We start from the raw sequence: 14,656 nt of genomic DNA on the forward strand, positions 1-14,656 counted from the left end.
TCTGCATCATGGCGATTACATCACTCTCACCTCCAACAGCTTTCATTTGAAAGAATATATGGTTGAACATTAACCTCACCTTTGTGTTCGGTACACAATGGTAATCATTGCAAAAGCTATGGAAGTAATCAAGCCATAGTCTAGACCCAGAAGAAATGAGGAAAGGAATGCCACAATCCAGATAGCCTAAGGAAAACAAACAAACACATCAGTAATAAACTCTTCAGCCCATTGTCCAAATGGTGCAGAGCAGATGAAGCTTCCACCACTCAGACTGGCTAAGGAATACTATGGATAGTGCTTTCACTTTTTTTCCTGTTTTGTTCTAATGGAGAGCTTTTTTAGGAGCAAGGTGGTGTAGAAATATTTTAAAAAAATAAATACATTTTCAACAGCCCCAAATAAAATGTTGGTAAGGATGAGAAAGGTTGAAATACTGAGCACTTCATGTTCTCATTTTATCTTTTTTTGTTGCAGGGAAGAAACATGAGCAAAAAACTAGGCTTGAAGAATTACTTGTATTTAAAACCTAATGACAGGCCTAATGTACAGTAGTAATACAGGGCAAGAATATATATTTGCACAGTCCACAAAGAGAAACTGAGGAAATAATAAAGAAATAGGACATTATTTTGAAGCCCTATTTATACAAGGACACACTAACCAGTTGTTCTTGTCAATAAACAGTTTGTGTGTTTCCTGATTTCGTAGACACAGAGGGTAAAAGAAAGAAGTCTCCAGGTAGTTTGTAGTTTATTCCTCCAGCCATTCAATCCAGACTAGAGTGGGAGAACTGTCTGTCAGGAGTTAAGCTTTGATTTTAGCTCCAGCCTAAATAAGGTTTATGTCCCTCTTGCTTTTTCATGGGGAAGGAGAGTTCCCACCATCTGATAAACAAAAAGACCACCACCTCCAGCACAACAAAAGGGGGGGAAAGAAAAAATATCCCCTCTGCTCACTTGCAAAATCATTCCCTAGTTGTCTGCAAACCTTGGATTTTGTGAGTAGTGTATCACGTGTAACATGTGACTAGTACAGTACATTTATAAAAGACCAACAAATTTGTGAGGGCTATATTACAAGTTCCAAGAGGGGTATCCAATGCAGCCCTCAGGTTTGAAGTGGGCTACCTGAAGGTTGAAGCCAGAGCTTGGCTGGCTATTTTTAACTTTTGGATAAAACTAACCTTTCAACCAATTGGATTGACTTCACTGGTATTACAGGATAACCATCAGTCCCCTTGGAAGAGAGCAATATACCATAAAATCAACAGATACGGCTATTCAGTAGAAAGTATCCAACAAATGGGATACGATAAGGCCAAGAGTAATCTTAGGCAGCGTATTATTGAGACAGAAAGGCAGCAGGATATTGGTATTATTAGAAATAGGTTTACAGTTGACAACGCATTGCTCCCACTGAAACCGGCAAAATATCTCTACTTACCTCTAACACCTAAACAACGCAAAGCTCTTACTTTGGCCCGCTTCAATGCACTTCCATCAGCAGTCCAGGATGGGAAGTATAACAACACCCCTTACACTCAGCGTCTATGCCCCTGTAACTCTGGTGAGATTGAATCTATCTCCCATGTGTTACTTCACTGTGCTTTTTACTCTAACATTCGAGAAGTCCATGTTGACCCTTACATAAGGGCATTTCCTGGACGATCAGAGGCACACTACACACAGCTTTTGCTGACAGGGTGATGCCCTGGCAGATATATTGGGCTTAATTCAGATATGCTGACAAAAGTTGCTAAATTCTGTGCTGCTGCAATAAAAATCCGTGAAGGAAAGGTTCCACCTAAAGCGCAGTTATAGAATCTGTAAATTGGTGTACACCAATTAATGATCACACGGGCTATATGAGCTTTAAAATAACAAATTTGGCATTCTATGCAAGCTGTAATAGCCCATAGATAAGGCCTATGATAGGGAGGTAGGAGATATCTAGTAAGATGTATATATGTATATAGATGCTTTTAGTGCTTTGCTGTTTTTAGTGTTTTTAATGCTTTTATATTATTTTTATGTCTCCTAATTTTTTAAAAAATGTATCTTCTGCTGGTCAATGACCGTAATAAACATTTATTATTATTATTATAAAAGACCAGGACTATGGGCCCAGCAAGGCCCATAGTCACCTCCCCGACCCCAAACCCACCATGGCTGCTCTCAAGTCCTGGGTACATCTTTTGTGAATTAATGAGGACTCCTGTATCGGTGCAAGACTTGCCTGGGGGCCCAGGACTAAGAACTCTGTACTGCTTCTTTCCTGTAACTATGCATTTCAAAGGCAAACAGTGGCCAGGGTTCCAAGCTTTGCGGTGGCAGTTATCTGTGTTAGCATTGGGTCTTGCCCAGCTTGGAAAAATTACTACAGGCCTTAGCCATGCTGCCTGGCAGGTTCTGGGAGCTGCAGTTAGTGATTCTTCCAGACTTTAAGCCAGCCAAAGCCATGGTGCTTCTCCATCTGGTACTAGCACGGCAGAGCAAGAAAGCCCTCCTTGTGGTCCCTTTGGCCTGTGGGCTGCTGCCAGTGGCAAATGAGAAGGTATGACCACACATATGACCTTCCTGGTACTGACATCAGCAAAACAGCAAAAGAAGGCAAGCCTGCACCACTCTGCCCCCCAAACATTCACTGAAGCCCATCTAGTCACAGTGGAAGGCTAAGCACATTTGTTTGCATTTCAATGGTCTCTGAATTTCAAAAAAGGCAGGAACCTCTCTTACACTGAAGGAGCCTTCCATTGCCCAATCAGCAAATCTTTGCCCCGCTCTTCACAGTCCCTTTACAGTACTAGATACAAAGCCTGGAGCTTCTTTCCTCTTGCATCACTGGATGCTGGCAGTGCAACTCATCCTGTACAATACGGCACTCCAAGCAGAATGATAGATGGAGTAGTGCATTGGGTTGATAATCGTCGAAACATTGTACATGTCCTTTGTTCTGCATCAACTCACTCACTAGTTCTATCCTGCTGGTCCTCCAGAAGTAAGCAATATCTCCAAACTGCTTGAACATGCCTTTCAGGTTGACCATTACAATTGCCGCAAGCACAGCCTAGAAACATATTATGGAAACAGTCAGAATTTCTTAGCACATTTAGAATGGATAGGTAACTGTGGTTCTTTAAGTGGTCACCTGTGAATCCACTCACATGAGTACTTCTACACCTGTGCAGACTTCTCTTGGAAACATTCTAGAACCTGAAGCCCTTCCCTTCAGCTAGTATTCTGGTTCTGCCCAACCGTTGCTCCTCAGTTCCCTCAGTGCCTTAGCATAAGTGGAAGTAACATGACAGACAAATGGGAGGTTGTGTGGGTTGTGTGGATTCACAGATGACCACTCGAGGAACCAGAGTTAGAGAAAGTAACCTGTCCTTCTTTGTGGTCTCTGTGATTCACACCCATGGGTGACTCCCAGCTAACTTATTGGCTAGTGGGGTGTCACAGAAGCACAGCAGACAGCACTGCATAACCAAACAATGCACTCAATTTGGCTCAAACATCCAACCTAAAATAGTTCATAAAAGTCATAGGCTGGGACTAAGTTGCAGCCATGTAAATGTGCTGTAAAAAGTCATGTAAAAAGTCTGTCGAGAGTGCCTTGAAAATGCATTCAAGGTAGTAGACAGAGGGCTTTTGGCTGATGTATAAGACAATGAGATCACTTTCACTACCCATTTTGATAGTCTTTGTTTTTTGTTTCCTTGGTAACAAAAACAGTCTAACATATTTTCAGTTTATTAAAACAGTTTATTAGGTTTTCCTAAAAGAACTTATTCTACCATGTTTCCCCAAAAATAAGATAGGGTCTTATATTAATTCTTGCTCCAAAAACGCATTAGGGTTATTTTCAGGGGGTTTTATTTTACATTCATGTCATCTTCTTCTGGTTGCTGCACAATGGTGGAGGGCGGGGTTTCACTTAACTGGGGCTTATTTTGGGGGTAGGGCTTATATTACGAGCATCCTGAAAAATCCTACTAGGGCTTATTTTCAGGTTAGGTCTTATTTTCGGGGAAACAGGTTATCAGCACAGAATGCAAGAAGATGCCTAACATCCACTGTATGAAGTGTCCTTTCCATAGAGGATTTAGGTGTTGGGAGAAAACGTAAATAATACTAACGGTTGGTTTGTCTGAAAACTCGAGAGTATCATAGCTAAGAATGAAATGTCTGCTAACAAAGACACCTTATATTTATGAAACTGTAAGCTGGATATCAATGCTTTTTAAAAATCAAATTGATTTAAATCAAGATTTAAATTTTAAAATTTGATTTCATAACTTTAAATTGTCAAAAAATCAGATTTTTAAAAGAATTTAAATTTATTTAAATCAAATCCAACCTGACTGTTGTAGGACAAAAGGCTCAAATGAACCAAAGTCATGGGTTCAAATAGAGGCTTTGTCAATGGAGTAAAAAAGGACCCTTGTTGTGTCGGTGGTTTTACGTCTGGAGAGCTATTGTTCAAACCCTTCAAAAACCTCTTTACTTTGGAATTTGTACAAAGTTTTTGTGAGTTAGAACTTTCTGCTTGGTATGCCACAATAGCAGTCTAGAATTTAATAGAGGGTTGTGAAAGACTGTTCTTTTTAAGGCTCTATAGAAAATGGACTACTTAGTGCAATGTCATTGGTAAATATGGCTCATTAATAGAATTTGCAGTCTTTAAATTTCCTCTATTTATGACAATATAACTTTCTAGTAGAGTTCTATCTCCCTTAGAACTCTTGTTATTGAGGGATAATTCTCCAATTTCAGTTTTTAACATGGGTGACAAATCTGACAGTTGTGACATGTTAGGAGATCTGAAGTAGCAACACAGTCTCAGACTGTCCAATGCCAATAGCAGTAGGATCATAAACCATGACTGGTGGCCATCAAGGGATTACTAACATAATATCTTTCCTCTCTTTTTAAATTTTCACAATTGCCCAATGAATTAACGGAAAGGTGGGTGGTGGCACATACAAGTGGGCACCTGATCAAGTGTAATGAATCTCTCATGAAATTTACATCCTCGCTGCTGTGGAACACTACATCTTGCAGTTTGTTCCTCTGGATAACAAAAAGGTCTCTTTGTGGTGACCTTCCCCCCAGTGTTAATTGTAAATCCTGTTTACAGCTCCCATTCATAAGTATACATCTGATTTCTACTCAGGACATCTGCAGTCTGGTTATCCTCACTAGAGATACGGACTGATATAAGGTAAGTCGGTCTCTTGATGCACCATTCTCAGAGGTGCATTGTTAGAAGCAGTAAGGCCATGGAATGGGTGCTGCCCTATAACCATGGAATATGTCGTAGTGGAGTTTGTCCATAACCTCCTTTTCTCCTTCGTCACTTCAAAGCATGTCTGCTTTGAAGCCAATTAGTTTCAAAGTAGGAAATTGATTCTGAGGCTGGTGTTCAGAGTCAGAAACATTGGAACTGACTGAGGACTTGCCCTTATGCTTTTTGTATGCTTTGTGTTGAGTTGATACCAAGGAGAAAGGTCGAGATTGACTATTTTTTGGTGTTGCTGCTGGGGATGTACTTATTGGTTTCGAAGGTCAAGTACTTCTATCATGGCATCACTAAAGGAGATTAATTTATTTATTAATTTAACATATTTTTTTACACTGGCTTTCTCCTTGGACCCAAGGCAACCTACATTGTTAAAAGACAGTATTAAAGCTAACAGTAGTGAGTATACAACCCATTGTTCTTCATAATGGGGTATTGATGCACGCCACTCTGCAGCCACACAGAAAGGTGGTGGGGAGAAGAAAAGATATGGGGGAGCCATTGGCCTCCCCCCTTTAGCTGAGCTCTCTTTAGAGTTGGAATCAATGGCCTTGAGTGACTGCTCCCACAAGAAGAATCTTAATCTTGACTGCCTATTCTTTACCTTTGACTACCTTTGTAAAGTTTCGGCAAATTTTATAGTTCTGGGTTTGATGACCTTCACCAAGACAGTAGAGAAACTTCTTGTGGTCGTCAGTTATAACTATCTTGTCTCCTGAAGGGACACAAAGTTTGAATGGGGCTTCAGAGGGCGTGAATGGCAGCAGCTATGACAACTAATATTATGGTCTTTTTTAGACAATGAAGAATGAAAATGAAGAGAGGGTAAGTTACAATGTAAGTAACACACAAAATTAGGGAATAACTGTTTCAAAGAAAGCATACTTGCTCTGAATGCTTCAAAGATGCTGCCTATTTGGCAGTTAGAGGTAACTGAGGAGCAACCATTGGGTGGAGCAGTGTATCAGCTGAGAGAAAATGTTAAAGCTCTAGAGCAGTGCTTCTCAATGTTGGGTCCCCAGATGTTCTTGGACTAAAACTTCACCACTACCTGTGCTGGGCAGGATTTCTGAGAGCTGTAATACAAGAATGTTTTGGGGACTCAACACTGGGAAACACTGCTTTAGAATGTTCCTGTGATTGTCTGCACAGGCACAGAAGTACCCATTTGTGTGAATCACAGAGACCACAAATAAGAACATGCTATTAACCAAAAAAATGACCTACATTATATAACTAGCAGGATCAATTTAAGAGACCTATCTACATGCACACATTTGAAAACAAATGAAGATGATGTGTTAAAGTGTAGCCAGTCAAACATTTCCCTCTGATCTTGTGTTTATTTGGTCTAATCTCATCAGAAACCAACAAGATGTCTTTATGAGAACTATCCACAGGTATTGTTTTGTGTGTGTGCCTCTAGCTGTTGGCTTTTCTAGACAACCTGTTTTAAAACACTTCGCAAGACAAATGCCTTGGGCAACGAAAAAAATCACAAGATGAAAGCGTCTTGCAAGTTTTTCGGTGCCCCGTATGACAAAGCTATTTTTGTCTTGCGAGGTACATTTCCCCATAGGAATGCAAGCCTCCGAATGGAAAAAGGCAGGGGAAAAGGGCGGGAAAGTCAAAAATGGTGTTGGGGAAGTCTTCAGAGGCTTCGCCAGCACCATCGGAGGACTGCCGGGGGACCTCTGAAAGTGGCGATTGTGGTTGCAGGGGACCCTCGCCAGCCCTCCGATGGTGCTTCCCTAGCTCCCTACTCTGCATGATTTTAGAAGAGACAGTTGATATTTTTACTCATCCACATTAGGATCACTGGAACTTAAGAAGTGGAAACAAAAATGCTCACATCGGTCTTGGTCATGTCAGTTACTAGGTTCTTGAAATATCAATTTAGTCAAACAAGACACAATCAAAAATCCATACTAGAAAATAGGGTGGTCCCATAAGATGGAGGAGAGGGCTCCTATATCTTTAGTAGTTGTATGAAAGAGAAAATTTCAGCAGGTATAGCTTGTCATGCAAACTACACCTGCTCAAATTTTTCTTCCACATAACTATTAAGGATAAACCAGCTCTCCATGTCAAGCATCCAGCAACTGACCTTACAACTGAGCATTTTGAAAGCAACATAGAAATAAAAAGTTTAAAAAGGACAAAAAAATGGTGTCACCTTAAAGACTAACTTTTATATTTTTTAATGTGAGCTTCTGTGGACACATCCACCTCATTAGAGTTCCTACTTTTACCTATAATGCTTCCACAGACTAATATAGCTACCCCTTCTATAAATACTCCTACTGAGGGTATCTACAGAATGAAGCAGATGCAAAAAAAACCAAGCCCAAATACTCAGCAATTACCAAAATTATTCTATTATCCTGCCATGAAATCAAATCTTGAGGTTATCAACACTGCACAAAACATACAATCTAGCAACATTACGGACTGTGGAAGCACTAAATAAAAATATTTTTATTTCTGCCTATTCTCTGCTTAAAACTTGAATGAAAATGTATACATAAAGATCCCTTACCTGTGGCAGTGGTTCAAAGAGGTAACCAATTGCAACAATGACCAAGAAAACCATAATTGAAGACAGAGTGCCAGCAATCTAAATAAAAGACATATTTAATGACATTTCTCAAGAACATGGACCAGAATTAAATAGCTTTTTAAAATGCACATCTACTGATAATTTTGAATGGAAGATTTAAGTTCTTCTCATTAGTTTTTCTATATATTTTAAATTCAAATTTTAATCTGTTTTCAGCAGGGACTGGGATGTATCCAGAAGCAAATCATGTCAAACACTAGAAGTTACATTTTGAAATCCAAGGAAAAAGTATTCACTTTAATGTTACATTGTTATATTGTTGCTGTATTGTTTAGGGCAGTGGTTCCCAACGTTTTTAACGCCAGAGACTGTTTAGCTGAACACCATCTTCCCAAGGACCAGGGGAGTGGCGGCATTCATACATGCATCTGTGCATGCATGCAGGGGCGTGTGTGTGTGTGTGTGTGTGTGTGTGTGTGTGTGTGTGTGTGTGTGTGTGTGTGTGTTGTGCGGAGCACGTGTGTGTCTGTGCATACATGGGGGGCATGCGTGTGTTCATGGGTGCCAGAGTGTGCATGCATACATGCAGATTTCTTCAGCCCTCAAAGATCTTTCTCCGTGGCCCGGTCGTTCAAAGGCCACGGACTGGTCCCAGTCCATGGCCCAGGGGTTGGGGACCCCTGATTTAGGAGGCAACACTAGGTAATGTGAACTAGGATCGAATGTCAGGGAACATGAAAATACAGCTAAGATCCTGACTCACTGAATTACCTTGGAAAGTCACTCTTGAATACCCTGAGGATGAAATGCGATAACCTGACTGTGTAAAACAGCATCCAACTGATTTATTTTAGAGGAAGGAAAAGATAGACCTAAATAAAAATACCTGAGTCTTTCCACCAGTGCCCTCTTGGACAAGACTCCGAGACATTGAACAAGTAACTGCAAAGGTCTGGAAAAAGGATCCTGTAGAATTACATATGCCTAAGGCAATGAGTTCCTATGATGATAGAAAAGAGGACAGTGAAAGCCATATACTGTATACTGAACACTGGGAACAAGTATCAAATATGATTTTTATATAAATGATTGCCAATGCTTAATTGAAAAAAAACTAATTGAAAAGAAAGATACATAATATATTCAAGCACTGAATGTTACTGAATATTTTAAATTATGATTAAGTCCATTTAAACAACAGCTGAACCTCTAAATCTTCATAAACATTAATAAGGCTTGCACTGTATTGTGGAAACTGCACATTAAGGATCCTATGTTGAAATTTGACTGAATTAGTCAGATGGTCAGTGTAGCATTAGCAAATTTGTCTACTAAAAGCATCCGTTCTTCCTAACCCCCAGACCTCTTCGGGATGAGATGAAAGCACAGTGTAGATACAGTGCTCCCAATCTTTAATTTTCAACAACTAAAGCTAGGTTGGAAACCAAGCCTTATGAGGAAAAGCTAAAAGAATTGGGCATGTTTAGCCTTGAGAAAAGAAGACTGAGGGAGATATGATAGCACTTTTCAAATATTTGAAAGGCTGTCATACAGAGGATGGGCAAGATCTGTTCTCGATCATCCTAGAGTGCAGGACACGCAACAATGGGCTCAAGTTACAGGAAGCCAGATTTCAACTGAATACTGTATCAAGAAAAAACTTCCTAATTGTTAGAGCAGTACGACAGTGGAACCAGTTACCTCAGGTCTTGGTGAGTGCCCCAACACTGGAGGCATTCAAGAAAAACTCAGATAATCACCTGGCAGATATGTTTTGATTATATTCCTGCATTGAGCAGGGGGTTGAACTTAATGGCCTTGTAGGCCCCTTCCAACTTCACTTTTCTATGATTCTGTGATTGGGAAGATAACCCACTGATTTCAGGAGGCTTTTGAATAGATATTGAGAGACATCTATTAAATCACAATTGATTTACCTGATTTCCATCAATTGTATAGCCATGCTTAAGAGCAAAGATTTTGGCCATGGAGACTGTCATGGAAAATCCAACAAGAGCTATAGCTATTGCATCCACATAGACTTTTGGGATGAGGCTGATATCAGGTACTTGTGGAGGACGTAACCTGCAAGTGATTCAGGAGGGAGAAAAAGAGACTGTAATGTGTTCGCTCTATTAAACTACATAGCCACAACCATATCTATTCAATTCTTTGTCCTTACCCTTTAGGGATATTACCAACAACGTCAACTCCATAAGTCTGAGACAGACTCATTCCAGCTGAAACTCCGGTACCAATTACTACCTTAAAAAAAAACCAAATATGCAAAAGAACAGTTAGCAACTTGGCTAAAATAGGAAAAACTGGAGAGGAATTTCTCCGGGTATCTCTGTACAATGAAGGACATTTCAGTGATGGTTTAAAACATATTTGTTTATCTCTGAGCCCAACGTACCACAATTATCTCCATAGGGATAGGAACAGGCAGTTTCTTCTTGAAGCGGTCATTGATTTCCTTACCAATCAGCAACAAGATGATGCAAACCAGTCCCACAACTAAAGCTGCTATGTTGGTTTTTGTAATGTCTGAGAACACAGCATTTAAACTCTGAAAGATAATGAAAGTGTGGACAATTACTCCTATATGATACAGCCAAATGACAAACAGAAGTGAATAAGGATATGAAACTATTTTGATGTTATACTCTGAAAATCACAATTTTCATTTTTTTAAACTCTTCTTTAGGTAGGCTTGGCAGAAAACACACAACAAAACTCAAGAAGCTACAGTACAGTTTTCAGGAGAGGGAATTCCTACCAACTTCCTATGAAGAACAAACATAGAATAAACTGGGGTAATAGCAAATAAATGCAATTCTCATTTGCTGCATTGTTTGTTCTGAACACAGAACTCAACTTTCCGTGGTAAAAAACTTCAGTTCTGCACACAGAAGAACCCAGTTCTATTTGTAGAATAAATCTCAAAGGTTACACATGAATAAACGTAAAGGTTCCCCTTGACAATTTGTCCAGTCGTGTCTGACTCTAGGGGGCGGTGCTCATCTCCGTTTCCAACCCATAGAGCTAGCGTTTGTCTGAATACAATCTTCCATGGTCACATGGCCAGCGTGACTAGACATGGAACACTGTTACCAACGTGGTTGTACCTATTTATCTACTTGCATTTTTGCATGCTTTCGAACTGCTAGGTTGGCGGGAGCTTGGACAAGCGACGGGGGCTCACTCCATCGCGTGGATTCAATCTTACGACTGCAGGTCTTCTGACCTTGCAGCACAGAGGCTTCTGAGGTTTAACCTGCAGCGCCACCACGTCCCTTATACACATGAATAGCAAGATTTAATATAAGATGCACAATACTAACAAACATCTGTGCTGATCACAAACACATGCCAATATTGCGATAATGCCAGTCCTAACTAGAGTGGAAATCAATGGAACTCATCTAAGTGGCGGTGTATAAGAAGTCCAGTTCTTTTCCAAGAGTGAACTGGACTTGGTCTGACATTGGATTTAGAGAGTTAGTGTTGTATCAATATAGATTTTGACTAAAATACTGTACACTTTAAAGCAGTGTGGCAAGCATCAACAATTACATTCCTCCAGCACACAGGCGCAAAACACAGAATTTACTGATGCCAGACAATGCTCTATCATTTGGGTGACATTAATAACTAGCTGTCAGTTGAACTGTATTTAAAAACTTCAGTAAAACATCAAGTCATTTAACACAGAGAGTGCTGACAGCTCCTAAAACAGTGTAATTAGGTTAATCTTCCTAATAAAATCATGCCTTCTTCAACAAGGAAGGCAGATACGTTTGAAAAGGTATGAATAGGTGTATAGGCTGGTAGCTAACAAAAGGTCTTCAGGGTTACAATAGTAATGAATGCATTTCTAATTTAACTGCAGCAAACGTGCTGGACAAGGGAAGGCAGGAAAAATGCCTACAGAGCATGATTGTATCCAATTTCAAAATATCTGGCCCAAGTTTGTTTATTATTGTTGTAAAGACAAAAAGGGCTGCTAGATCACTTATATAGTCTAAATCTGGATCCAACTCCCCCCTCCCCCCAAAAGCTGGTACATAATTGGTTTTGCTGAAAAGGTTTGTCTGAAAATTGTAAAATTTTGGAACCAGGATACTTCCCATATTGAAAAGGTAACACATTCCATATGCGTTGTTTCTGACGGATTTTTGGTATCACCTGGCAGGATAAAGTTCCAAATAGAGTAGTCCTAGAACAAGCTGTAGTTTTTAGCATGTATACATTGCTGAAACAGCGATGTCTATGTTGGCTTGGGCATGTTGTAAGAATGGCTGATGGTCAGATTCCAAAAGATTTCCTATTTGGAGAATTAGTGCAGGGCAATCGCCCCAGAGGGAGACCACAGTTGCGATACAAGGATATCTGCAAGCGGGATCAGAAGGCCTTGTAAATGGATCTCAACAGATGGGAAACCCTGACATCAGAGCGTTCAGCCTGGAGGCAGGCGGTGCATTGCGGCCTCTCCCAATTCGAAGAGACCCTTGTCCAGCAAGCTGAGGCAAAGAGGCAGTCACGAAAGCAGCAAAATCAGGGAGCTAGATGGGGTACAGAGTGTATTTGTCTTCAGTGTGGAAGGGATTGTCACTCTCAAATTGGCCTTCTCAGCCACACTAAATGCTGTTCCAAGTCCTCCATACAGTGCACAATACCATAGTCTCTCGAGACTGAAGGATGCCTAATCTGCAAAGTATAATGCCTAGAGCTTCATTTTTTGTGAATAAATATTTGAAGAGGATGATGAAAGGATCCTTTCTGAAGAATTAATTTTCATAATGTGACAGGTAGCTAAAATGGAAACCACTTGGCATTGAAAGAACGGCAGAGATCTACATCAGTGGACTTGGTTTGCTGAGCCATTGATCTTTTCACCTTACAAGCAAATGAAAAGAATGTGTCCATCAGCTCACCAGATAAACTGACTAAGCTTTAAAAGAACGTATTCTGACAAAGTGGCAGGAACCATTTAGGCATAAATTAACAACTGCAGGATCAACCAACAGGAAAGTACTTAACATTGAATTTCACTTAGGGATAGTTATTGTTGTGTAATCTAATATATTATAATGTAATGCTAAATTACAGTGACGGCTGCTTAATGACAAGAACAGCTATAAATGTTGCATGATTATAGGAAAGTTTTTAAAAATGCATTAAAATACCATCTGGCACACATGATATTTGAATGGTGAGAATCCATATGGCTCCTGTGCAGACTGCAAAAGATCAATAGTCTTTGTCTACTTTTTAAAGATGAAATTTCACAACAGGCAAAACTATTTGACAGTACTGTGCCTACAGCAGCCTTCCCTCACCTGACCAGTGGTCATCCAAGCTGGGGATAGTAGGACTTGTAGTTCAACACCTCCCGCTAGGTAGGGAACACTGGACAACGCAATTAGCCTCAATTAATTTTACAGTTATGGCTCCCCTCTCTGCATGGAACAAGTCTATCTGACTATGGTTTCCTAGGAAATTTTCAAAATGACAGTTTCTAAAAGTCGTTGGTGAAAGCAATCTGAAAAACTGGTTGAAAAAAGTTCAGTATGGCCATGGGCTGCAAGAGCTATACACTTTCTAAAACCAGGTGGACTATAAATCATCAGGAATGTTCCTGCTACATGTAATTTCACTGTGCAGTTACTTACATAAAGGGAGGAGAGGGGTCCACTGAACCTTTTAGTTTTCACACCAAGCAGATACTTTAACTGAGAGGTGAAGACATGAACGGCTGCAGCAGTGGTGAATCCCCGTACCAGGGGCTCCGTCAGATAAATGGCTACAAATCCAAATCGCAGGAGTCCTAAACAGAGCTAATGCAAAGAAAAAGCATGTTCTAACAATCACTTTTTGCAATCTACTTTAATTTTAAAAAGTCAGCACTGCAAACAGCAACAGAGTTAAGAAGGCCTTGCCAACAGGATCAAGTTGAAGTTAAATTTCCAGCAAAATCACATCCTTTTCTTTCCTTGCAACTGTGCAGTCCTTCCCTTAAATCTCCTAGCGTAGCATGTGGAAACAAGCAAATCCTGCTGAATATAATTTCTCTGTGATTTGCATGGGGTGGGGAAAGAATAGACAAGGATGGGCAATATGTCTTCCTTATCAATGCTGGACTAAAACTCATCTCATTCTTCCCCAATGCTATGCTGTTTAGGGCTTATCAGAGCTGCCAACCAACAATATCTGGAGGGCTCAATGTTCCCCATCCCAGGAACAGTGTGATTTGGCAACGGTCAAAGAAAAGCAGGCAAGGCTGTAAGGCAGAAGAAATGACCACAAGACTCCACTAAGACTTGAGGAGATTATAGTGGTCAAGAGTTGGGGGGTTCTCTCCCTCATCATATGAAAATAAGAACAGGTAAAGGGAAAGGTTCCCCTTGACAATTTGTCCAGTCGTGTCCAACTCTAGGGTGCGGTGCTCATCCCCGTCTCCAAGCCATAGAGGCAGCGTTTGTCTGAAGACAGTTTCCATGGTCACATGGACAGCGTGACTAGACATGGAATGCCGTTACCTTCCCATCGAGGTGGTATCTATCTACTTGCATTTACATATTTTTGAACTGCTAGGTTGGCAGGAGCTGGGACAAGCGACGGGAGCTCACTCCGTCACGTGGATTCAAACTGCTGGTCTTATGACCGTGCAGCCCAGAGGTTCTGCGGTTTAACCTGCAATGCCATCATGTCTCTTGAAAAGCAAAATAACTTCCATCAAAGAGATAAATTTGGCAATTTTCACATGTTCATACTTTTTATTTTGAGAAGAGC

General features: G+C 40.4%; 1 protein-coding gene across 5 annotated transcripts in view; it reads right to left on the bottom strand.

Moving 5' to 3' along the window:
• Positions 1-14,656, bottom strand: part of SLC26A5 (solute carrier family 26 member 5) — a 47,850-nt gene that overhangs the window by 9,915 nt on the left and 23,279 nt on the right. For 4 of the 5 annotated variants that reach the window (XM_073000694.2, XM_073000697.2, XM_078394336.1 and 1 more), the window contains 8 exons: positions 13,537-13,701; positions 10,278-10,430; positions 10,044-10,126; positions 9,799-9,946; positions 8,748-8,861; positions 7,841-7,918; positions 2,974-3,069; positions 80-186 (listed from right to left, as the gene is read on the bottom strand). In XM_073000694.2, coding sequence (XP_072856795.2) covers positions 80-186; positions 2,974-3,069; positions 7,841-7,918; positions 8,748-8,861; positions 9,799-9,946; positions 10,044-10,126; positions 10,278-10,430; positions 13,537-13,701 — 944 coding nt within the window. Of the gene's footprint in view, positions 1-79; positions 187-2,969; positions 3,070-7,840; positions 7,919-8,747; positions 8,862-9,798; positions 9,947-10,043; positions 10,127-10,277; positions 10,431-13,536; positions 13,702-14,656 lie in introns of all 5 variants that reach the window. The other variant, XR_012087462.2, reaches the window with a different exon arrangement.

This window comes from Pogona vitticeps, chromosome 5, assembly GCF_051106095.1.
Source record: "Pogona vitticeps strain Pit_001003342236 chromosome 5, PviZW2.1, whole genome shotgun sequence".
In the NCBI taxonomy this organism is placed as follows: domain Eukaryota; kingdom Metazoa; phylum Chordata; class Lepidosauria; order Squamata; family Agamidae; genus Pogona; species Pogona vitticeps.